Source organism: Caloenas nicobarica, chromosome 3 (genome assembly GCF_036013445.1).
Source record: "Caloenas nicobarica isolate bCalNic1 chromosome 3, bCalNic1.hap1, whole genome shotgun sequence".
Taxonomy (NCBI): domain Eukaryota; kingdom Metazoa; phylum Chordata; class Aves; order Columbiformes; family Columbidae; genus Caloenas; species Caloenas nicobarica.
The window spans coordinates 64,497,620-64,523,629 of NC_088247.1; the positions used below are offsets into that span (position 1 = coordinate 64,497,620).

General features: G+C 39.1%; 1 protein-coding gene across 4 annotated transcripts in view; it reads right to left on the minus strand.

Moving 5' to 3' along the window:
• Nucleotides 1-26,010, minus strand: part of TULP4 (TUB like protein 4) — a 159,359-nt gene that overhangs the window by 55,552 nt on the left and 77,797 nt on the right. For all 4 annotated transcript variants that reach the window (XR_010605915.1, XM_065630907.1, XM_065630905.1 and 1 more), the window contains exons 3-4: nucleotides 3,573-3,701; nucleotides 3,098-3,259 (exon numbers count right to left, since the gene is read on the minus strand). Coding sequence is in view for 3 of the 4 variants with exons in the window: in XM_065630907.1 (XP_065486979.1) it covers nucleotides 3,098-3,259; nucleotides 3,573-3,701 (291 nt within the window). In the remaining variant the exon portion in view is untranslated. The remainder of the gene's footprint in view (nucleotides 1-3,097; nucleotides 3,260-3,572; nucleotides 3,702-26,010) is intronic.

Below are 26,010 nucleotides of genomic sequence, written 5' to 3' on the forward strand. Positions count from 1 at the left end.
CAAACCAGTGAAAGGAAGGTCACACTCCTGAGTGATCCCATCCATCCGAGTTTAACCCAAGTGTGGCACTCTGCTGGAGATACAGAGGACCCAGTCCTGTAAAGTCTTCCTATTCTGGTTACAGTGTACACGAGCAGGAAGCACCTAAAGCCCTCCACAGGAGCAGGACTACAGAAATGAGAATGAGAAAATTAACTTCTAGTGCTCTACAATAAGCATGCAGAATCACAGTCAAAAGGCCTATCTACTGAATTAGCTAAAGAAGCCCATAGCTCAAAGACCAGACTCAAGACCTGGGCGCGAACCACAGTAAAAATCTGCTGATGACCTCAACAAGATGATCATCTGACAACATACGATGCTGAGAAAGAAAGCTTTGCAGTCAGACCGTATCAACTGTCCTATGACTCACATAGGCCCCCACAGACAAGGATAGCTCAAGAAATCCTGGAAAACTACAGAGCCACAGAAGAATGATACCACTCTCTCCCTAAAAGAAAACACAGAACAGTTGCACCAATATTAATAAAATCAGCCAATAACTTCCTCAGGGCAAAGTATGTACCAAATCAGTTAAAAGAAACAACCATATACTCAGTTTCAGCAGGACTGGCCATCTCTCTAGCTCTCATCCCATGTCTAGGGTCTCAAAAGACTTGAGGAATCATTAACCACAGAATTTCAACCACAGGTGGCATCAGCCACTACCTCAGGTGCTTTCCTTACAAGCCTGTGTCAAAGCACAGCAAGGACACAAACCCAGTGGCCACACAGGCTCTGTCAAGCAAGAAGGTGGTTGGCAATACTGGAGCTCCAACGTTTTCTTGCTTCCAACAGAAAGACAGTGGTAGGAAATAACCCTCCCCTTGCAGGGCTGCCACAGAGCTGTGGCGAGGAGCGACAGAGGTAACGAGGTCACTGGTGTTGAATAGACAGATGGGAAAAAAGATGGAAAATGAGACTTGAAGAGGAGGATGCATGCAGCAGAGGGCTGAAGCAGAAAGACAACTGAAGAGTGAGGTGAACAGACAGGCTATACTGAGCAAATTTTTATCAGGACCATAGAAAACTGATGCTGAACAATACATTCCCCTTGGAAATTTAACTTTCCAAGTTAATTGGGTTAAAGGTCATGGGACCATAGAGTGTAACGTTTTCCAGGAATATTTTCACCAGCAATGCTCATAGTGCCACAGGGGTGACAAAGAGAATAGTATGAAAATACAAATTTAAATTTTGACATTTATCTTTCACTCACTGCATTGACAGATTACATTAGGCAATAGGGAAGATGCTGAAGCTACTCTCGACTAAATAATATTCTGTTCTCATTTGCATAAATATAAATCAGGAGATAAATTAGATGAGATAAGCTAGTAGAGGTATCCATTTCTGTATGTGCTTATTCATGTGTAATATATGCAATGTCCTTCCCCTCAATTTGCTATTTTTAGTTTGAACTGAGCATAGTCGCTTGCCCAGAACATCAGTGAATCATACTTTCTTGTGGCTCCAGAGACAAATACATCTAAATACATGTTAGAACATCGCTTCTTCCCACCAACTCCAGAGAACAGTACAAAGATCCACCATCAATTAACATGCAAATCCCATAGTTTTGAGAACTGTGCGGAGCAACATCAAACCCCTGACTGATTCTGGTCTGTATTTTGGTGAATTTGTCAGCAGCAGAGTCTCATAACTCAAGCAAGTGATTTTCACCTAACTGGAATTGGCCATCATGTTTGAATGTGCTTATCTGGTCACCAAACAAGTGTTTGTTTTCTGAAATAACCAATTATGGAGTATCCAGATTAGAAAGTACAAACATATTGGCTAAATTGAATTAAAGGCAGTCAGTCACCCCAAATTAAACACTCAAGTGATGATATTTCCAAATACAGCAGGAACAACTGAGTATCAGTCAAATGGGATAGCCTTATGTTTAAAACATAAGACCGAGAGTTATTAGATCTTAGTTTTCCCTCCTACCTCTGCTGCTTGTCTTTTCCTCTTGATCTTGAGTAAATTATTTATTACCCCAGATTCAAAAAGAGGCAATTAGACTCCCTGGCTTTAAAGAGCAGTGTTGCAATAATTAATTCATTATTCTTTGCAGAGCACTCTAAAATTATTAGATGCTGCTGCAGAAATGCATATTATTAGTAGTATCATATTCCACTAGCAATTCCCAAAATAACTCTATCTGGTATAGATTTACAGTATTCTCAATTAAAGTCAGTGGTACATTGAGTCTTGAACCTGTACTTTTTCATGGCAGTGTAAAATGAAGGAAGGAAAATAATCCAGTTGTGATCATAACACAGTGTCTATTTGCACTGTTCTACTCTCATCAGTTATTTCAGTACTATATTATAGGTGCATTAACCGTAATGACAGCAAGCATGTGGAAAGAAAGATCATTCCAGTAAGCTCAACAGTGAATGGCAAAGAGCAACTGTAAATTCTACAAATAAAATGTACGGGCTAGTTCAAGCCCTGCTATAAATGGTGATGATACCAATATCATATGCTTCATTAGAAAACCAGCAAAGAATAATTTTTAACTGACTTTTTAAAAGCTCAGCAAGTTTTGGACTCAAGCATTGGAAAAATGGCCTTTTAAATTATGTTGTTTGCATAAGGCTGAGAGTCACTCAGTCAGTTGGATCCATTTGGTCATGTGAAGGCAAACATAACCATATCTGTCACTGGAACTGTTTTTGTAGCAAGTGCAGACTGGACAGGTGTATACAGAAATGAACAGTCAGATGTTTACTAGTCTAGGCTGTGTCTCTGCTCGAATGCATTTTCAAGATAGTTGTATCAACAAATTAGGGGTACAAATTCCTGTCTCAAACAACTAACTTTGAATAAGACTGCGTGTGAATCAGGGTGAAACCTTATGAGAATAGGTAACTTGGTACATTTTCATATTTGCCTAATGAGAATGACAGAACAAATTAAATTCTCATTATCTGTGGGAGCACCAGTTTCGAGGTTCTTACAAAGTGACCATTTTATTTAACAACTTTTTAGAGGTGTATTCTATAGCATATTGAAGCAATGTAATTAATACCTCTAAAAGCCCCATTACCTGTTGGTCATCTGGAGTCCATATGCCACAGGTGATCTGACTCTCCAAGTTTATTTCTGAAGACCAGTGTCTTTGTCCACTGACTGAACCAACCAGCACAAATCCATCTCTGTAGGAGATAAGTGCTTGAGTCCCATCATGGCTCCATGTAAAGTCGCTTACCTTAACATATCAAAGACAAGAAAATAGATATATGGGCCATGTGCGAATTTTTCATTGTTTTAATAAAAGGTAGCACTGCACAGAACTAGACAGGGCTACGATTAGTCTAGTAGCTCTGATGTCACTGCTATTGGATAAAGCAACTGTCCTTGCAAAGTGTCTTTGTGACAATTCTTGCATATTCCTTTCAATAAAGAAATGTTTCATTTTCTACTGTGCTTTTTGGAAGGTATAAAGCACCATTCATTGTCCTCTTCATTTTGCCTCTCGGGGCTTGATCACTCTCGACTGCAGAGAAAACAAGCATACCAACCTGTGCCCCCCGATCGTTCACAAGCTCCACAGACCATCTGCCTTCGTATTGTATCCAAACAAATATTCCTCCATCTGCATCGCAGGTTGCTAATTTCTGGAATGGTTCGTTCCATCTCACCAGCACAACCTTAAAACATTACAAACAAAAACAGCATTACAAAAACTGCATGTTGTGCTAACAACTGTTTAACAAGAACCAGTTAAACAATACTGCAAAATAAACATCACCGCATTTAAATCCCAAAGATGTACAAACCAGCAATTTTCAGCACAGCATCAGGAGCCTCTCAAGAACAGCTGGAATCGTTTTGTCATGGCTGTCAGCAAATGCACAATTTCTCACCGTCAGGGCTTTTTGGAAGGCATCTCATGCTTTCAGTAAAATCCAACTGTACGCTGGAATGCAGGACTTCATTACAGAAGCAGCAAACAGGAGGCCCCGCACAGACCATCCAACACTCCTCACAATGACTTCCCGCATCGTCAGCTCAGACAGTGTCAGACTGTACGTCAAATCATCACCTCTTGCTCACTTCAAATGAAGTTGCGTGCACTGGTATCAGACTGAATTTGAATACTCATATCAATAGGGACATGAAAAAGAATTGGAGTCCCGAATTATTAAAAAATAAAAAATTCATAGAAAAGTTGCTTTGCTACCGATTGCAGAAGGAACACAAAGCAGTTTTAGGGTCTTCTCTCTGTGTTAGAGCTATCTGGGCTTTTCTGAAGAATTTAATCAAGCCTAAACCTACCAAATTGCTCTCCCATTCCTAATTAATATCAGTTTAACAAATGCAATATCTCCTGAGACCTCAGAATAAAACTGAAAAAAGCATGTCATCCTAGTGCTTGAAGCAGAAATTCACAGTAAAACCATTTAGCTTCTGTTGGTGACTTTTTCTTGGAAACTTTTTTTTCCAAATTAGTTTTGTTTCAAAAACATGTAGATATATATGGGTCGCTTACTTTCATACACAAGGAGATTCCCCCCAGTTATTTTACAGAGACACAGCATATGCAAAGAAAACATCTATTAAATAGTCAATGAGTAGAGTGTTATTTTAACTACTTAATGGACATCCAGCTCTAATGATGCTTCTTCATAAATCTAAATAGATAATTAAATATGTAAAAGAGACAGAAGATTTTCTGAAATATATTTTGCTGTTTACAGAGAAGGACTGATCCTCCTAAAGATTCTAGTCCTAAGATGAGCTCTGAGTAGACAGACCCTTCATGCTTCACAACAAAATCAGCAATCATTTTCAGAATTAGGATATAAATATGCATACCTTAAACCTAAACTTGACAACTGAAGAAGGATGATCTTACACTTATTTAGCGAGTGCTAGGCTTATTGACAGAGTGCCAGGGGTCAGAACTTCAGAACCAGTACCGCCAGCCTGAAGTATCAACCCTTGAACGACTAAACAACCACAAGAAAACTGTTTCTTCGTGCATACGTAAAGATCATACAGATATATGACAAACCACTTCTCTGTTGTTAAGCAGCTAAGAAGAATCCCATTGAGATTTTGCAGAAAAACACCTGCTTGTACTTAATTATAACCCTTGCAGCTGCACTCCATGTCGCTAGTCCTGTCTCCAGTCAGGTTGGTTTTATCATGCCACTAGATGGATTACATCACACACTGCCCTTCTTTTTTTTTTAGTTTTTATTGGAAGAGCAGCAAATAAAATATTCCATCATAGTAAAACAAGCAGACATACTTGGTAGAGGGTTTGCTCTGTCCCTTCCATCTAAACAAGAACAGCACAGATTTGTCATAATTTTGTTTTCTCTTTGGTGTATCTCCCATGCACAGAGCCATCGTTTCATCCACCCTGAGGCAAACACAACAACGACCTAACTGTACTTGCCAGTAATGCCTAATAGTATTACAAAAGAAGTGAAGAAAACCCCCAGGATAACACTGAAAAATCTTCCCCTTTAAATGCTGGGAGCTGCTAAGGCTAACGATGACTATTAATAGAGTGGAAGGTACTTATCAGCACCAAAACCCAGACCTTTAATACTTAGACACTGCCCATGTTGGACATTTCATAGATCACAAAGAATAAATTGCCAGGGAAAATTTAGGAACAGAAGATAAAAGTAATTCTTCAAATAACATGTTTTTTAGCTAGAACCAACAAAGGTGCTACTACCAGCCTTAAAATTTCCCTGTTCTGTCTGGCAAAGATTTGAGAGAAGCATATGATTTTATAGATTAGACATACCAGTTGACTTAATGACAGGAATTATGGGCAAAGTGACAACAGCTACCTTGATGTGGTTTGTCTCTTTTCTATTTTAAATAGGAATCTTGTTAAAACTTGAAGATAACTTTCGATTAAAATTCTGTACAACCTGTCTTTCTTTGGATGCGCTAAAACATTCAGGGTATATTTGAATGTAAACAAGATTAACTAGAACATCCCTCCCTCCATCCCAATTAGATACAAATTAGTAACTTCCAAAATAAACTTACTGCTTTATAGTCACAAATGAAAGCGAGACAATGATTAGATATGCCTTCTGATAAAATCCCCATGAGGAAGCCAATTTGTAATTTGAAAATTCAATTTCTTTAAACACAGAGCAAATGTTATCATTTGATGAGGTCATTTTAAAGATGCTTACACCATTTACATTTAACATCTGACTACAGGTGCCAAGTCCACAGCTGCTTCAAGTATTTCTGATTTGATTTTAGACACTTAACATACTGAAACAGAGATAAGGCAACAATGATTGCCCTAAGTATTAAGATGACTTTTGGCTTTACGTTGGCTGAAATGTAAAGCATATGAAAACATGCCCCATTGATAGTGCACTTAAATAACGCATAAGCTTGAATTACCCCTCTGCAAAGAGGAATTTTATTGCTAACCCATAAATGCAAAGATACCATTACTTTCTTTCACTAACAGCTTCAACTCACAGAGGACCCATTTTTACTTCTGCCTTTATGGTTCTCTGCTTCCTCCTTAGCAACTTCACATAGGTACTGAAGGGCTAAACTGTTTTATGTTGTACTGAAAGAGCAAAAATGTTGGTGTGCCTAAGAAAGTTGTCTATGGACCGTTTGTGGTCCACACAGCCTTTGTATATGGCCTCATTATTTTGGTTTGTTTGTTGTTTGTGGCTTTTAAAAATACTATAAAAATTGCAAATTGTGTTTGTTCTGCTCTAGAAAAAAATTGTATTACAGACATGAATCAGCTTCTAAACTGCTATCTCATACAGGAAATTATCTCCCATTAATAAAACTTCGAGGCACTCCTGCCCTAATATATTAAGTACAATGTAAAGGACAATGCTTTCCGTGAAGATCAATGAGGTTTTGAAACAGGGTCTTATGCTTTCTTTGAGTTCCTTTTTATAAAATGCATAGTAGTGAAATATTTGTTTTTAAAGTGCAACATCCAGCATCTTCAATAGCTCTGTTTTAATTCTCAACTTGATTTTCAGGAATTAAATTTAATTAATCCTAAAGGTGCTAGAAACTTTCCCCAAGAATTGACTGCATATTATAATGCTGCAAACAGCAGAATCAGAAAAAAAATTAAAACCTTTAGAAATTATTTTCCTCACAAATTAAGGATATGTGAGGATTTGTTATCCTTAATGTTAAAAAACTTGTTCAAGTATAAAATGAAAAAGGGTAATATTGTTAACTTACACTTGGGAGATGAACCTGTGCATTTACTTCCAGTACTGTGGAGTAATCAAGAATGAAAGAATTGATAACATTTCTCCATTAAAAATGTTGTGCAAACATAAATTATACTTTAGGAACCTCAGTTACTTCCCTGTACTTCTCATCTTCACAGATGCTCTATTTGGGAAAGGCCTTGTCTTATGGCAAAGGAAACATCTGTGTTATTCTAATTGAAAAAACACCAAACAATACTTTTTCTTTTTTTTTTTGAGATCACTTAATTATGCTTTAAAATTTCCATTCTCATTCACTCTAGTGCTTTTTGGTCCACTACTGCAAAGCCTAACCAGTCTCTGGCCCAGAAGGTCACCAAGTTTCTTAGAAAGACATTGCCACGGAAAGACCATCATGCAGCTAGCAATGTTATTTATGAAAATCTTAGACAAGACATTTTGAGTAACTGCAATTTTTGGAGTAGCAAATATGTGATTTATAGTAAAGGTGACCTCTTCCCAACAGAAGCCAGGTTTGGTCATTCGTTATGTGCTATGACACTTCTTTTTTTTTTTTTTCACATTTTTTTAGCCAATAAAAGATTGCTAAAATCCAAAGCATTCTGAGAGATTTTGTTATTTCTAATTTCATTACAGTTTTTGAAGGAGGTGACTGAAAATATTATACCAATCAATCTTTCAAGAGCAGAAGTCCTTAATCTAGAATGTCATACAACAGTCATTACTATAACCTTGTATCTGTAGTTCCTAAAATATGCAGTACACAATTGCTATAGAGGCAAGGGACAAACATCTAGAAAAAAAAATTAGTAAATAACTAAGGCAATTAGTTCCTAGAGTTCCTTAACAAATTTAGATAGATTTAATTACTGATACACTGCACTGAGTCACAGTGAGTCATTTTTTTTTAATCGTTGATCTTCTATCCATTTTACTGGAGAGCAACCATATGCTCTAAAGATAGAGGTCTTCTCCAGCATTCATTTTCACATATGCAATGGAGATGTGCTTGCAGATGGACTATTGCAGCAACAGAGAGTAGAGGATGCTTGATGGCAAACTTCGATTGCAGCACAATTTGCTACACCTTGAGAGCCACATTCTGGCATGAGCATTTCTGAAACTACAAGCAAACCAGGCGTCTTTGCAGGGTGCACAGAATGTGATGCACTATAACTCCTTTGAGCATATACAATACTAAACATTCTATGGAATTGCTGGCCTTTTTTCCCCTCTAAAAAAGGACTCTACTCAAAAGCTTCTTCCAATCCTGTGCTTTTAGGAAAGTACTAAGCTTTTAAAGGAATGTATAAGGGTTGAAACAAAGCATTGGAAAAGGCGACTGTACAATGTACCTCGGATCACTGAGCATCACCCATTTTTTGTACCAAGCAATTCTATTATGCAATCCCCTAATAAGTAGATTGACCTTCACTCATGGTTACAAGTATAGAGAAATATGTGCATATGGTACATATGGTACATGCAACACGCTGGCACACGTTATGGCTTATTAAAGGCAACAAAGATTAAGAGATCCATAAGTATATCTATCAAAGAAAAAAGATGAGTGTGCAGTGGTGAACAGAAATGTAACATAAAAATAAAGTGACCAGAGAAACCAATAACCACCTTTACTCGCTAATTTAGTTCAGTGTCTCCCTACATAATATATATATACGTATAATGTATGTATACATTATATAAATATAATGTGGATGTGTACGTGAACACACATCTCTATTAAATCCTTGAGGAAACTGTGCCAACTTTGTACATTTGTTGACTTGAAGTTCGTTAACTAAAGTGGATTTTTATAACTGAAATGTAATTTGAAAGTGACAACAGATGCCCAGAATAAGCAGCAGGGTTGCAGGTAACAAGTTGCTGCTTCTCACTATACCTATAAGCAATGCTTGGTCCTAAATGGTTCTGCGTATGTTTAGTTCAACAAAATGTAAAGTTTAAGTATTTTTTAAATATTAGTATTTTTAAAAAACAGGCTATTCAAGTTTTGCTCTCATAATTTATCATGCTGCAAACAGATTGTTTTCAATTTTTCTTACTTTCATCTTCACTTATGACCTTCATGTCTTTCCATGACAAAAATCAGCAGACATAGTAAACAGCTAGTTTGCACCTCCTGAGGTGGCACACCCATCTTCCTACCCTACTTGTCTCACATGGCATTCTCTAATGATACACTCCCTGCCTCTCCCACACCTGCGGAGCTGTGACTTTTTGTTTCCAGCGACATTACACCCAGGTGGAAGTGCTTTGTTTGCATATGGAGCTGTCAGCTTCCAAGGTAGGATATCCATCAAGGGTTTATTTTTAAGAAGAAACTACTACTATTAATAACATTCTGCTGCAGCTAAAGCATGACAAATTTGTAATAGTATCTACATTTCTTGGGAAAAACTGCCAACTCACAATAGGGGCTGCATGTTACACAGTGGGTAAATGAACGGCAAATGAGTTCTTGGAGACAGAAAACACCATTAAAATTCTTTGTGTTTCTTTAGTCTAAATAATAAGAAAATGAACTCTCTACCTGGAAGGAGTGGAGTTGCCTCCAGCTATCTCAGGGATGGATGTCCTTTAATAACCCTGACCCCTGGCATGGGAGAAGCTGTGGCCACTGGTGAGATGTGCTGATGGCACCTGCCCACCACCCCTGGGCTTCGGCAGCTGCCCCTGGCAGCACTTTCCACTGCCACTCACACGTTAGTGGTCTGCCCCTTCATCCCAGGACCCTACTTTTTCCTTGAAAAAAGTGTTATCGCTCTGCCAGGAGCTGTTGTCTTGCTTTTTCTGCTCTTTGAAAAGGAGCTTCAATTTCTATATATACTATTTAAACAAATATAACAGCATTGTTGTGAGAGATGACGTAAAAGCTATTAATTATGGGATTTTAAAAATACAAAAAAAGTCCATGCAAGGACCCAATTTCAATAGCCTTTTTTTTTTTCCTTTAAACCGCATATCTGATTTCATGGTGTATAACATTATCAATAAGCTAAGTGTGACATCTGTGTCAGCGGAGGACCTAACCTTGTGAAGGCTGAAACCAGAGATAAGGCTGGACCAGTGATAAGGCGCTGACCTTAACGGACCTGAAAGGTCCGTGTCCAACTCTGTACCTTCTTCTGACCACAGACTTCTCTGTGGCCCTCACATGAAAACCTACCCCAAAGGAACTACATTCCTAACTCAAACACCTCAGGTAAGGTGCTAAAGGTAAGTACAATATAAGGATACATTAGAAGCTCTGTGCCATTTTGTGCAATATGCTTGCTCTCATTTTTTTCCCCTTTCTCTTTGGTGTTTGTAAGGCTCAGAGCACACATGGGGCTGACAAAGACTCAGTTCATCTGCTCAGCTACAGAAAGAAGCAAAAAAGGCCAGGTAGGAGCAGTGCAGTTTACCAGCAATATCTTTCTGAGCAAGCACAGAGGAAGGAACCATTCACCCAGTGCTCACCCACTCTCTGTGGGAGCAGCTCTGCAAGTAACAGTCTGGTGGCTCACTCACTGGGAAGAGTATTGATGCCCCCCAGCAAGTTTTGTCTATTTGCTTTGCAGACGAATGCCACACATGCCTATTTTTAAAATGTATCTTGGGGATGGCATCCAAACCACTACATATACCTATTTTCGAAAGGTATCATACAGTTGGCAGTCAACCCCCAATGGAAGGCAGTCTGACCTTTAGAAACTCTAGGGGATGATTTTGGCAAATAGGCAACTGCAAGAAAATCTTGTTTTGATAGCTCCTTTGAGGAGGGAATGTACTTAGCGTGAGCAAGATGTCTTCTTAAAAATACCTAGACTGTCAACATCTCACTGAATACATTTAGGAGCCTTGATAGTAAACTGACGAGGACTCAGAAAGGCTCTAAAGTTTTACAAATCTCCTTATGTTAAGTCACACGCTTCATTTTAAGAAATACACCCCTAAGTCTATTAACCCCAAGGACTTGCCATGTAACCATTTTATACATTTACAGAACACAAAACATGCCATCTGATCCCCTACCTCAGAGGAAAGCATCCCCAATACCCTCAACAGGTAAGAGGAAGAAGTGTTATCCACTTATGAATGAAGTGGCTCAAGGGGCCAGTCCCAAGGAATTACTATTTTCACTTTGGAATCACCACGTTTAATCATGGCTTCAAAGAACTACACTTGTGGGAGACATTTACCAAAAGAGAAAAAAAAAAAAAAAAAAAAAAAAAAAAAAAAAAAAAAAAAAAAAAATCCAAACCCAGAAATTAGCTGTATCTAAGGCGTATCCAATAAATGTGTTTGAGCAGCTGGGGATCTCTGACAGGTCGCTTGTCAGAACTGGAAGTTGCATGCGAGAAATGGAAATAACACGCGATATGAACCTAACATGGATGACAAGATGTTGGTATACGGCTACCAGTTCTCATTTGAATAAGTTTCTTAACTATTCTTTCACAGGCTACTAAAAAAATAAATGGTTATAATCTGAAGGAAAAGGATCAAGGTATGAAAGAAGTGAGGGCCTGAAGTGATTCGCCCATATGCACGAGGTACCTGTGCACTATGTTTTTGGAAGGGAAAAGGTTGGAGATCTGCTCATCTCCCAAGGATGCTCAAGTCCAAAAAGCTCCTTCATAGAAAAGATACCTGATTCCACAGAAAAATCTTTTTTAGAGCTATGTCATGCTCACTTCAGTGGGGGAAACTCCTTTATAGCATGTACTCTACTACCACTTCTCCTGTTAAGGGTCTTCCTGCCGTTTAGCACTCCTGTGAGATACTTCTGTTTAACTGCCTGTACATACTCTCTAGAAGCACAGAGGCAATAGCAAGTTCACTAAAACCAAATCGAAACTGAATGTTGACAAGGATTAGCAAAAGATAAAATAGTTCTATAATCTCCTTCCTTTATAAGAAGAAAGATCTCACTTGGTTCTTGTTTCCGTACAGATAAAAACACCACAATAAAGAGAGACAACTATTCTAGCTAAAGATTAACAACCATTTTGACTTACAATCAAAATAGAATCATAGAATAGTTTGGATTGGAAGGCACCTTCAAAGGTCATCTAGTCCAACCCTCCTGCCATGAGCAGGGACATCTTCAACTGGATCAGGTTGCTCAGAGCATAATGGTTCTCATCCTTTCTAGCAAATCACTGATGCATACCATTAGGAAAGATCCATTGCTGTTATTAATAAAAATAAGACACACGCAATAATTGCACAGAGCTGGCGGTTCCTTGGGTTTGGGCATCTACACTCAAATATTTTCCCACAAGAAAAAAAGCACCAGATTCAAAATTCTCTAGTATCTAGCCTACATTAAATTAAGAAGTGCATGAGTCTAGTGATCATTTCACTGAGGTCTGACAAAATTACATTACAGATGGTATAAATCAGAACCATTTTACAACCTCCACAGTTACATTCACTTTTAGGCTGTGTAAAAGAAGATCAGTGTAAATGAATCTCAAGCTTTGAAAACAAAAATAACACTCACTGACATCCACCTTTGCATCATCACCACATATGAATTTGGAGACCATGCACACCTTTGTTAGAAGTTCCAAGGAGTGGGGAGAAAAAAAACAACCACAACACTCCCCATAAGACAGATTTAAAACTCTTTCTGTTGTATTTCTCTGGCTAAAAACACAAAAAAATATTGGATGCAGACATACATCCTGTAGCAGAGTCTATGGATTTTATTCTGTCTCTTCTTTTTAAAAATATGTAATCAAGGACAAAATACTGCTTGGAACCATGTATTATATCCAAAATGATGGCTAACCAAATTACAACAAACAAACAAAACCTAGAGGAGACAGGATAACAATAAACATTTATGATAACCATTCCTATTCCAAATGAACTAGCTCTACTCTGCTCTCTCAACAGTAGCTACTTAGGAATTCCTATAATATCTTTCTACCTTGTAAATGCTATCTTTGTGAATACTCCAGGGTAATGAATTGCTGGAAAAAGTCAGTGAAGTGACTATGACAGAGACACTCTCCCTTATACTAGATCTTCCCAGTTTGGTGGTTAAAAATTCCTGATGAACTGTTCATATAATAGTGAAATATAATTTTATAACTTTACATGTATACCTGCATGCAAAAGAACATTATTCAAAGGAAAAAAAAAACCACTTGCACTTCTAGGAAACTTCAAATGAATCTCATTAATAAACATTATTTTCTAGAATTGTGCCAGTTAACACAAAGAAAAGAGGTAATACAAGTTCTTCACCTTCGGGAGTCTATTCTGAGAAGTGTCAGAAAAATAATGGTGTCTCATGACCACATACTGCGGATCTATCTGTATCAAATATACTAAGTCTGTCTATATCAAACATACTGAGACAAAAGCTAATTTTCCACTCATTGGATATTCAAATTCATACAGTCTGGCAATTAAGTAACATTATTCCAGGTTTCTGAACCTCATCATTAGCATTTGTGGTAGATTTTAGCCATTGGCCAGCTTCTGGTTATATCTTGATGATTTTACAGGGTAGACTACAACTTAGCTTGTACCTGCTTAGCTGAAATCACTCTAACACTCCTCCAAACTAGTCTTAAATGAAACCTGACTGCAGCAAAAGCTTCATGCAAGGCCTCTCCATGAATAGTAACTTCACCCTTCAAGAACTGCAGAAAAAACCTTGATTTTTGTCAGCAATGTAAACAGAAAAGACCTTAAAATTCAGAGGGAAGCATCAAAAAGTGTTGTCCAAGCGTGATTATTTTTCTGACAGCTACAGTACTCAACCTGAATTTTTTTTTCAAGCACAAGGAAGTAAAAATAATCCAAACTTCAGTAAAAGCACAGATCAACACTTCAGATTATTAACATTTCCCAGGTGATAAAAGCTGTGCACTAATCCAATTTAAGGTGAGTTATGAGGCAAACTGGAGACAAATGGTATAGCTGGGCATTTCACTGCCAAACTGGGACTCTCTCACTATCCCAAATTCTCAAAGAAATACTCAACTATCATTACCCTGATCATCAAGTCCAGCCGTAAGACCTCTGTGTGAGTTACACGCAATTGTAGAACATTTCTGGCCATCTGAGGAATATCAGTGACCATAAATCAGTCACAGAAACTGAGAAAAGAAAGCATTTGTATGATCTTCATTGGACTGCCTGGGCTGTCTTTGCACAATCCACAGAGACTGTGCATCCCTAATTCTTTTGTGAGAAGGATGGAATTCCACCACATTACCTCGTCAAGGTAGGACACCTACTTTAGCTTCCACTACCAGGCCACCACCTGAACCCCTTGCCTGCCGGCTGCCCCTGAGTGGGTTTGTTTAGACAACGTTCAGGTAGTGGCATTTAAAGCAGCTATTGAGGCAACTGTGTAATTACTGAGACAGACATAGAAAGCAAAGTGGAAAATGAAATAGCATTTATTTCCAAGGCTAACGATGCCAGGGAGAGAGTGGGCTGTAAAACAGGGAATGCAGAAGGGGCAGCACAGCCACTCAGCACCTGCGCCTCTCAGGACAGAAAGGTACAAACAGGAAAATCTAAATTAACCACACAAATGACTAAAAGTCACAATATTTGCATGCAAAACATTCAGTTTGGTGTATTACAGTAAATAAGACAACAGATACTTACCAAGAATTACTTTGTTAATACATATTGCCCCCACGGAGGCTCTGATTCAGGCTTGAGATATACTAGTCCACCTAATTTGCAACTGATATGATACAAACTTCTGACAATGTTAACACGAGCTAAAGTAGTGCCATACTCTAAGAAATGCCAAATAGCTGATTTTGAAAATGCCATCATGCTTTGGCTGGCCTGCAGTTCTGCATAGACTGTATTCAAAACAAACTCCTGCATGCAGTTTTATCTCCATTTCTTATTTCTTCATGAAATAAAATTTTACTGTGACACAGCTGGACAAGTGATCAATAATTTTTCTTGTTTGACTTTTCAGAGAACACAAGGGAGCTATAAGTAAAGAGTTCAATCAGACACTCTGACAGGAGGATCGCAACAGGCAAAGTGGAGAACCTCAGAAAGCACAAATCACTGCTATTCCTTTTTACTGCTATGGCATAAGGAAGCCTCAACCAGAAGAGACCCTGGGTTGTTGGAACTGCACTGTTTATGGACAAGAACAGACCTTGAAGTTTTTAGCCTTGAAGACAAAGCAAAAAGCAGGCTAGGGAAGCCCTGCAGAGAAGGCTAGCTCTAGAGAACTGTAAAATGCCTGTATTTGCTCAATGCACTCAAAAGGGCTGAACTATCAGTTGGGAATGTGGTCCTTGGGCACCCTAATGGGATAAAGGGTCAATGTGAGGCTACCAGATCATTGGCCATAAGTGTGACAGGAAACACACATCTGACTTTCTAGGACAACAGCTGACCCCATCTAATGCAAATATTAACAAAGACATTGACTATTTGTGGTGCAGAAAGCAGTTTTCAAGGAACTGAGCTAAAACCGACATACTTCTCAGAAACTAAAGAGCAACAATATTCAACCTTTAACAACCCAGCCAGTAGATGAACCACAGACTAGAGATGAAAGTTGCTTGATCTACATCCAAGAGCCTGAGCCAGCTAGCTTATAAGCACTGCACGACTGTAAAGTAATTTTTATCGTTTAGACAGTTTATCCTTCAGTTCACCCAAAAAACCAGAAAGAAAAAGCAATAAGAAATATACACATTTCTGTTCTTTTCTCCAGTAAAATCCTTAAGAAAGCTTCACGAGGCAAAATAAGCAGACGTTTTCTATCCCAAGTCACTTGCTTGTTGACGAGCATCTGGAATACAACCGAGACAAAAACCTGGTGAAGGAACAAACTATATTTAGGCAGGCAAGTCTGTCTGTGCACTACTTCTACATTATCCAGATACCCTTTTCTTCCTTCCTGTCATATGAAAGTCTCAATGCAAACGGTTCTCCTTTCAGATTTTCAATAAAATGAGAACTAACCTGGCTAAATACAGCAAAGAAGCAGAGGCAGGTGGCTACCAAATTTCTCCAAAAGTGAAAAATCTCCTAAATCAAAAAGGAAACTTTGTTTCAAAGCAAAAGTATTAGTATTTAAACAACAAACTTGACAATTTCTGTATCTCTGTCAAACACCCTTATAGAGTTAGAGGAGTTACCAATTTGAAAACACCTTTTTCAAACAGCAACCTGGTGCTACCCCACCTAAGAGCCTGCCCCTGTCTGTGCTACCAAGCCTTCTACACCAAGTCATTGCAGCTTTCCTCCCACCACAGAGCCTTCTTCCTACTCTTCAGGCTGGGGCACTCTCTATGTTTAAGTCTTCTGTCCCTCTGTTTTAGATAGTTCCAGAGAAGGACTCTAGAACACATACACAACTAGCAGTGTACATTCATTCCCCCTGCCCTCAATTCAGCATTTTCCTTACAAACCCTGGGATGTTGTGGGTTTTTTGTTGTTTGTTTGTTTTACTATTTATTGATCTGCATAATTTCTGATGCCTTTGAGGGAAAAAACCAAGCCCCACATGTTCATATTAACCAGAAAAATCAGGCAATAATAAAAGATTCTGCAAGAAATTGTGGAGCAAACATCACTAAAGTATTTAAAACTGTAAATATACAACATGGATTTAACATGGGTATTGTTAAATAAATGCTGCCATAATGTAAGAGGTTGCCCACAAGTGCTACTGGCCATGCCTTCTGACTGCCATGATTCTATGATGTTCAATCTCAAAAGCAGAAACCACTGCCACTGGACATCCCTTTATCAAGCAGCAATGGCATTACTTCAGACTGGGCTGAAGAAAATACTTGTCTTCCCTCTATGCACAATTTTGGTTTCTTTTCTTTATGATAATTTAGAGATTTTAAAGTAATGTGGTTTTTTAACATTCTTAAAAGAGTTTAAAAAGCAATAAAAGTAACTGAAGTTTTGAGATATTTAATTAAAGGCAAATAATAATTAAAAAAAGCATACTGGCAAAGTGGAGTCATGCGAAGAGTCAGCAAGTACTGGAATGACATGAAAAACCAAGGAAGGTAAGACATTATTAAATGTCACTGTAAGTAACAGAATGATATTCAGGAAACTGTATTTTAGGTTAAATATCAAGTAAAGCTTCAAGCAATGAAAGAAATGGTTGAACAGTCTTCTAAAAGAACAGGTGGAATGAAGCCAACCTTTGGAAACACTTCACACAAATTTTCACATAGCATTAGACGGTATATCACAGGGACTTACTTTTTTGTGTGTGTTAACTGCCTACATGTGGTTATTGCAGTTCAGTGGTTCTGTTATTAAAACATTATTTTCCTATTCATTAACTGAGGTTTTAGAAAAGGAATTGGTTTTATTAATAAATACATCTATAAATTATTTTCAATTTCTATTTTTTATAGAAGAGTATCAATTAAAACTCACTTGTGTGCTGAAGTGTTGCACATATATGGAATAAAGACATTATTTCAGTACGATACGTATGTGATAAAAAGAAAGATATGGTGCTATTCTATGCATGAGGGTGAAAGGAAATTATCTGTATCTTTATGCTATGATTAAATCACAATTTTTGTGCCTACCTATAGGCTGGTGGTATAGGTGATGGCTGCCTAAATTGTCTATGGGGCCTACAAGAAAGATGGGGGAAGACTTTTTAGCAGGGCTTGTTGTGGTAGGACAAAGGGTAATGGTTTTAAACTGGAAGGTAGATTCAGGCTAGACATGAGGAAGAATTTTTTTACAATGAGGGTGGTGAAACACTGGAAGTTTGCCCAGAGAGGTGGCAGATACCCCATCCCTGGAGACTTTCAAGGCCAGGCTGGACGGAGTTCTGAGCAACCTGGCCTAGTTGAAGATGTTCCTGCCCATTGCAGGGGGTTGGACTAGATGACCTTCGAAAGTCCCTTCTGACCTAAACCATTCTATGATTCCATGATTCTTTTCATGTCTGCCTGCAGATCTGCAATCAGTCATTCCAGTAAGTTTTGTTCTGTGTGCGCTGTTGTTACACTTTGAAATGTTAGTCTGCTCGCATTTTCAGAGTACAACATCTTCCTAGAGAACAACACACATATTGAAACAGTCTGAGAGTCATTCCCTTTTCCAGAAACCTTTAGTAACAAAGTGGTGGCATTACTAGCATGATAATCAAACAGCTTCATTTGGGAATTGTTCATACTACTAAGCATCCATTGATCTTGGTGGTGGGGTAGGGGAGGTTGCTCATCGTATAAGGTGGTTCTGGGTGGACCATTTCATAATACAGAAATCAGAGTGTTTCTCTCTCTCCAAAAAAAAGGGAGATGAAAGGTTAGAGCAACGGATCAAAAGCACAGAGTCAGGAATGGGACCCAAGATCCAACAAAGAGTGATTTTGACCAAGCTGTCCTCTATGCAGTACCAAAAAGTACTCTGTGGAAGACTCAAAGATACTACATGGACCATCAAATACCACAATGTTTGGATGCAAGAGTGAAGGAGCTCCAGTAAGCTGAGTTGTAACCAAGCTCAGCTAGCACAGGGCAGGAGATGAAGCCGGGCTGAGAAGGCTCCAGCTAAGCATCTCCCAACAGGGATCCCACAGCTGCAGCTCTCAGCCACCAGCTTCTTCCACCATCCCTTATCCCAGAGCCTCAGCAGGAAGGTGGGCATGTGGCTCATGGCAGTCATTGCCTCCTCCTGCTCTGTGGTCCGTCTGTGCAGCCCACCAGCCAGAAGTTTTTCAGCAAACCTCAATGTCAGTGCCAACCACATCCTTGCAGTTGTATCCCACTTTGCTACCATTACTATATGGTAATTCCGTCCAAGTATGTTTCTGTAGAAAATACCAACAAAAATGCTTTTGTACCCTAATATGCCTGTGGTATCTGTGATGCCAATGCCCTCCCACTGCTTTGCATGAGCCATAGCAGAGACACTCTGCCTGGCCCACAACCGCGCTCCCAACCCTCCTGGCACCATGTGCATCGCTGAGTCTCAAATCCACTCTCTGAAGAGCAATTTTGCTCTTAACGCACCATTTTGACAGCTTTGTTGAGGGAAATGAGCATAAGCCCTGGACAGTGTCTCTCAGCAGAGAGCAAGAGAGTGCAGAAGAGGTTGCTCCTGAGCAATCCCCGGTGCCCAACCTGACTACTGGTCTCACATGATCTCGACATATTAGATGTATCAGGACTAAAAAAACCATGTGATGAAGACTCAAGCACCATTGAGTCTGTTGTCATGCTGTGAAACCACAATAGCTGAGATACTGTAATGATGAGCCAGTCATCTAGATGTAATAGATTTATTTGCATTTATGATCCAGTTAGTTAACACTATTTTAACAGAAATCATGCTAGCCTTTATTTTTTTCTAAAATTGTTATTATTACTGCAGGCATACACACAATTTATTATCCATTGATTTCCTAAAACTCTTGAGTAGGTTGGGTTTTTTTCCATACCATTTTACTGATTCCACTCAGCAGCTTTGTGTTATGCTTGCCATTTGAAGGCCAAATATCAACAGTTTCCATTAACATTTTGGAATTACTTTATCGTCTGGCAATTAAGCAGAAATTAGTTTTTTTCCTATATAGCTTTCCTTTCTCAAGTGAGTTTGATTTCAAAAGCCCTTTCAGATATCTAACACCTTTAACATATGCAGACAACAGCATTATTGGTTTTTTTTAAAATTATCCTAAAATATGTCACCCAAAATGAGGCACAACTCAGAGAATAAGTGTACACCAGCATTGAGATGAACAAGCTTGTAAGACTGCAAGTACAGTTCCTGAGGTGGTTACTATCAGGTAAAATGGCACGACTACGTGAACTGACTGACTGATGTCTGGCAAGTGTCAAATTCATTTAGGAACAAATATAATTTAATACAGCTGAAATCTTAACAAAAATGATGAACTGCTCATCATCATGTACTCGTGCATATCACATCTGTATCTACTCACACGCATATCCATGCAAGCGATGCATACTGGAACTGCACTAAGGAACTGTACTTTTGTAGGCAAACGAAAAAAGTTTTCCTTAATTTAGGCTTGCCTATTTACTTTAACAGTTTAACTGAAGACATCACATAAAGACAATAGTTGTCTACATCATGCTTTTGAGTCACTGTGAGTGCAATGAACTCCAGAAAACAAGTGTAGAAAGTGTTCTTGCTTTAAGGGCATTTTTAAGAGATGAAGATATTTTACTCATACATGTAATGCACACATGTCCCAAAAAAGCCAATTCAACACCTTCTACCTGAATTTACAATCACATCAGTTCCTGACCTTATTACATTTCTGGAATCCCATATCTGCATGCTTCCATTTAGCCACAGACCTTGGTAATTTTGAGAGCTGTTGGGAACCGCCCCCACCATCCTGCGGCTGCTCTCTTCAGCCAGTGCCTGAAAATGGAACGTACTGCTCCGAATTCAGGCATCGCCCACAGAACGCTCTTTAGGATGCTACTGAGAATCAAAACTAATTTCACACCTTTTAGACAAATTTTACATGAGTTAGACCACCAAAGTCCTACCTAACACTTTAGGTTAGGAAGGAAGAACAACCAGCAAAAGAACTGAAAGATATTCCTAGTAGGTAGAGATTGTCTTAAAATCTCAAGTGTGAGGCTTAATATCTGCTTCAAAATTTGTCAGCATGGATTATAACAGCTGTAAATATTTCTGATAAACATTAAACCAACATTTTAAAATTCTTTTTTGTTAAATTCTTCAGCCTAACAACTAATTGCCATAGTGACTTTCATAAGCTAATCACAGATCTGAACAAGAATTTCCTTTTATCCATCTCAGAATTTGCAACCTTCCGATTCCTTTAAGTATCCATTTATTTTAGTGGAAAAGAAAATAGAAACTACTCCAATCTGCCTTCTCTATTATATTTTACTGGCCTGTAGCACATTTCTTCTCTGACTCACAATTTTCTTCAGCCTCTCTCCACAACTACGATTTCCCCGATCCTTTTCCAGCTTCATCTTGTGTTCCCAGAACTCCCACTAACTCTCAAATCCTATTTTGAGGTGAGACGAGGGCATTCTTGAGGGCTTTTACTTTTGGTAACATTCTCTGTGCTATTCTTTATTACTTTTCCTATTCTTAATGGTATGTTTTAAAAATTACTGGGATTTTTTTCTTTTAGTAGTGTATTTTTCAAGTCGGCTGCACATCAAGAAAGAGCTCACTATTCTCAGGTCCAGGTCTTTCCATGGAGGGGTGTAGGTCTGACAGCCTCATAGCTCTCCACACTCAGGGATCAGACACCACTTAGACACTTCCCAATTCTGCCTTTCAGCAGGGCTAGACGGGCAAGCACATCCCACACCAGTGCTGCTTGATGCCTGTAAGAACAGAAGAGTCCCCACCAGTTCAATGTGGGAATTTATCAATGTACCGCTGTTAGTTAACATGCCTTTTGCTTCTGTCTCCAATACAGGTTTTGAGTCGTGCCAGCAAATTGATTCCCATCTTTCTAGTGCTGTGTTTCTTAATAACCACCTGTGAAGGGCAACAAAACTTTCAAAAGCTTTCATCGGTTGAATTATTTTCCATCTACCAAAACACGTTCCTCCCCTACAGTTCAGTACGACACCATTTTCTTCTGTACAGTATTGAAGGACGCAGTCTATGAATTGTGACCCATCGGTGATTATTATTTCAGCTAATTTATTGACTACCAGCATAAGCTTACTAGGCCGTGCTTTCTAGAGCCTTCTAACACATTTCATTTCACATTCTTATCATGTTATTTCTAATAAAACTGGATATATTTTGTATAACACCTCAGCCACTTCATTCTTGTGCTCTCTCAACAAATCTGGATGCACATTTGCATTGAGGACTGGCACTAATAAATAATTTAACATCTCTGCAATATTCTGTTTTCCTGAATTGCTCCCTTTGTGCATGACAATCCACCAGTTGTCTCACCAACTTCCAGTTTCTGATCCACTGAAAGCACTCTCTCTTCTTTGTTCCTGTTCCTTCAGCTGTGTGTTCCCCTGCCAGCATTTCAGTCTTTTGAGGTCCATTTTTACCTGTTGTAGGATTACCTTATGGCCTTACTTTTCTTTAAGAGTCCTACAGCTGAGCACCTTCTGAAAACAGTGGGTTTTTTCTCTCCAGGCAAGGTGCACATGAAAGACCGTCTGGTTACTGCATCCCAGCTACAGGATCCCAGAGCAGAGGCACTGCCTGGGACCTGCTGTGGATGGGGGAACTGCCAAGCCCCTTCCCTGCTTTTCTCACCTGCAGGATTACAGGGGGAAAATGCTCTTGGTGCATAGGCTTGAGTAAGGATTCACTTCTACCATAACTTTGTTCCTGTTTGTTAGATCTCAAAGCACACCGGAAGCTGACAAAGTAATCTCGTTTACAATTTAACACATGTATTTTTCTGCTGTCATCAAGAGTAGAATCACAAATATGAACAGTTCGAAAGACAAAAAGCTGGAAAGCGCCAATACTTTTAAGTTAAATTCATACAGTTTGGGTCTGAGACGTGACTTTTGAATGCCTGTGAAGAGGAACACTACAGACCTTAACTACGAAATGCAAGACAATTAATGAGATGATCCCCTATGGACCCTTAGTCTCTTACCTTTTCCTACAAGATAAGGATAGTTAATAGCTCCACAACTGAATCACTGTCTCTTACTCTTCACACTGCTCATCACATTTATATAGTGTTTATATGTTCAACACTCCAGAAATGAAATGTGTCCCCTCTGGCCTCTAGCAGCCACAGATGAAGAACAAGTAGGGTATGTTAAAACGTACAACATGTACACACACACACACAAAAGGTGCATGTTGTTTGATCCTTTCATTATCAATAAACATAATATGCCTTTTACGTTCTGTGTTACCTAGGCTGAACAAGCATTTATTAGGCTATTCTGTAACCAGGCTCTAAATAAATGACATTTGACTCGCTTTAACAATCCAGGGCATTGCCTTCCCTTAAAAGTAACCTGACTTGGCAGTTGCACAGTGCAATACTCCCATTTCCTAACAACAAGGTCATGACTCTTCAAGCAATTCTTACCATAGCACTAAACAGAATGAATGTGGTTCAGTTCTAAGTGAAACAAGGCATACTTGCAATATGAATTGAAGCACACTTTCACAAAAAGTTAGGCCTGTTGAACAGTGCCAGTGCGGTGTTTAGGATCTACACAAACACTCCTAGGTTGGTTGAGTCAGATCTGCCAAGCGCCGTGCTATGTAGGAAACTCAGGAATTGCTGCTGTATCAATTTTCTTCAGTGGGCAAAGTTCCCATCTCAGCTGCTTGTTCCTACGCCTGGTTCCCATCTTACCATTCCTTCTTTTTTGCCAACACAATTGTGTGAGTGGATGCACGGTAAATCAGATCACAGAAATAATCTCTGGCGACGATCAAGTGCTGCTGAACTATGGTGCAGGAAAATAAACTTCTTGAATGAGTTTGCATGCCCCTTTGGTACCCCAGCAGCGATGGAGACACACAGGGGAGCACGTTTGTCCGATGGCGATGGCCTCACATGCCCAACACAGCTCAACTCCTACACATGTTTCATCTGACTTGCTAAACTCCAGAGCTGAAGAAAGGCTACAGTTCTGCAGAGCTCCACAACCTGGTTGCTTTCTGGGGTGGCTTTTGGCACACCTCAAGCCCGGCCGAGAGGAAGGCTGTTGCTGATGTACGACCCACAGCATGGAGCACCCAGCACCGTGAAACACAAAACCCAAGATGGTTGCTGGTTTGTTTTTACAGCGCAGTAACCTTGCCAACATCTAAAAACCAGGGTCATCTCTGGTCATTAAAGCCTATTCAAAGCAGCAGGAAGACACTTATGAGTTACAAGAGGATGACCTGCTCTTCTCATCATGAGGCTGACACATGCCTCAAGACTCTGTGCTTTACTTCCTAACTATAACTTGAGGAAATGTTCAGAACATGAGTGACACTGGTGAATTTTGGGGGATTTTAACTCTTCTGTTTTGGATGTGAAATTATTGGCATCTTGCCCTAAACTGGCATCACAGTCAAAAACAGAATTCATGATTGAAAGGTTTCTTTTTCTCTCTTCCACAGCACTCTTTCCATCTCCCACACTCACTATAAATAATGCACAACTCTCACGTGAAGTGAATTAAAAAAGGCTGAAGGACAGAAATAAATACTCCACAAGCAGATCCTAAAAAAAACCCACTTTCTTTTCAGGCAGCTAAGTGTTCCAGGTTAACTTACCCACCCACTCAGCATGTACCCAAATCTAGAGATATGATAATTCATCCACAGTAAAGAGATTTTCTCCCAAATTGGTTTTCTGTGATCTAAATCCACACTGCTCTAAAACTCAAGCTGTGCATACTCTCACTATTCAATGATGCTCTCATTTGAGACTCATCCCTGCTTACCAGCTCAAGCATTTGAAGTCTGCATAATACTTTTGACCATTGCTGCTGAAGCTCAGAGTCAGGAACCCGACTCTCATCATGTGGGATATAAGTAATCCCCATTTTTCACAGGAAGTTATCACTATCCAGCAAAATGAGAACAGAGCTCCAGATATAAGAGTAAAATTGACAAAAAATATTTTAGTCATAAAGAGCTGCTATTCAATGTATAATCACTAAGCTAAGGGGAGAGCAGTGCTATTCCTAAGAAGAGAAAGGAAGATTAAATGGCTTCCATAGATCACAGACTAAGATTACTTCATTAGCCTTCTTTATTTTTTTTTCCTCTTCTTGCTAAAACAAATCCATAGCAGTTAATTATTTTCAACTACACCCTTTATTCCTGAAGCATATACTGTCCATACTTCAGTGTCCACTTTATATCACCATTGCATAATATTATCCACAATTTACAGCACTGTATTTTTTCACTACTCAAGGTATCTCATGACTGATAACGCAGTTACAGACAACGTAGCACTCCTGTGATTGTGCACTGTGTCACTGGAAGCACTTATTCCAGGACAGAAATTCTCAACTTGGGAGTCATGAATAGCATTCAGGAATTACAACCGCCTGCTCTTTTCTCAAAATAGATGAGAGGAGGTGATCCAAAGAAAATGTTTTTGTAATGGTCAGTGCACAAAGAAGACCATTCTATAGTACCGGACTGAACAATCTAGAGTGGCTTAGGGACTATTTTCAACCTGCAGTGCATCGAGGCAAGTATTATGACCACAGATAAATATGACAAAAGCAAGAACATCAACTTGCCAGGGAAATTTTAGACTCCTCAGCATAACTGCTGGCACGTTGTAAGAAATGTGGTTGGCCACAGAGTCAGGCTTATAAGGAAGAACTGCATCATACAGCACATAGACAACATCTCTCTCAAAGTAATGCAACACTACACGGAAATGCAACATAAAATGTGATTTACATAATATATTTCCAACATGCTTTGTGGAACTTTCTTTTCCCTGAAAAAATTCAGCATCTGTACCTTTTAAACCCAGATTCGAGACAAAAGAATGCCAAAATACTTTTATCCAACTGTTGGCAGGTGTTACCTTACAAGGACAGGTTATAGAAGAGGAGCTAGGACAGAAACCACCAAAGAAAGAAGCTGAAAGGAATACTGCAGTCAAGGAAGATGTTAGCCTCTAAAGTTCACAAGCATCTGGCTCTTCAAAACCAGCTGAATTGGGCTTGTTCCTGAAAAGAACATCTAAGTGCTTTAATATGTTCTCATATTGATGGCCAAGCAGAGTTGGGGGGTTTGGTTGAGGACCAAACTTGCA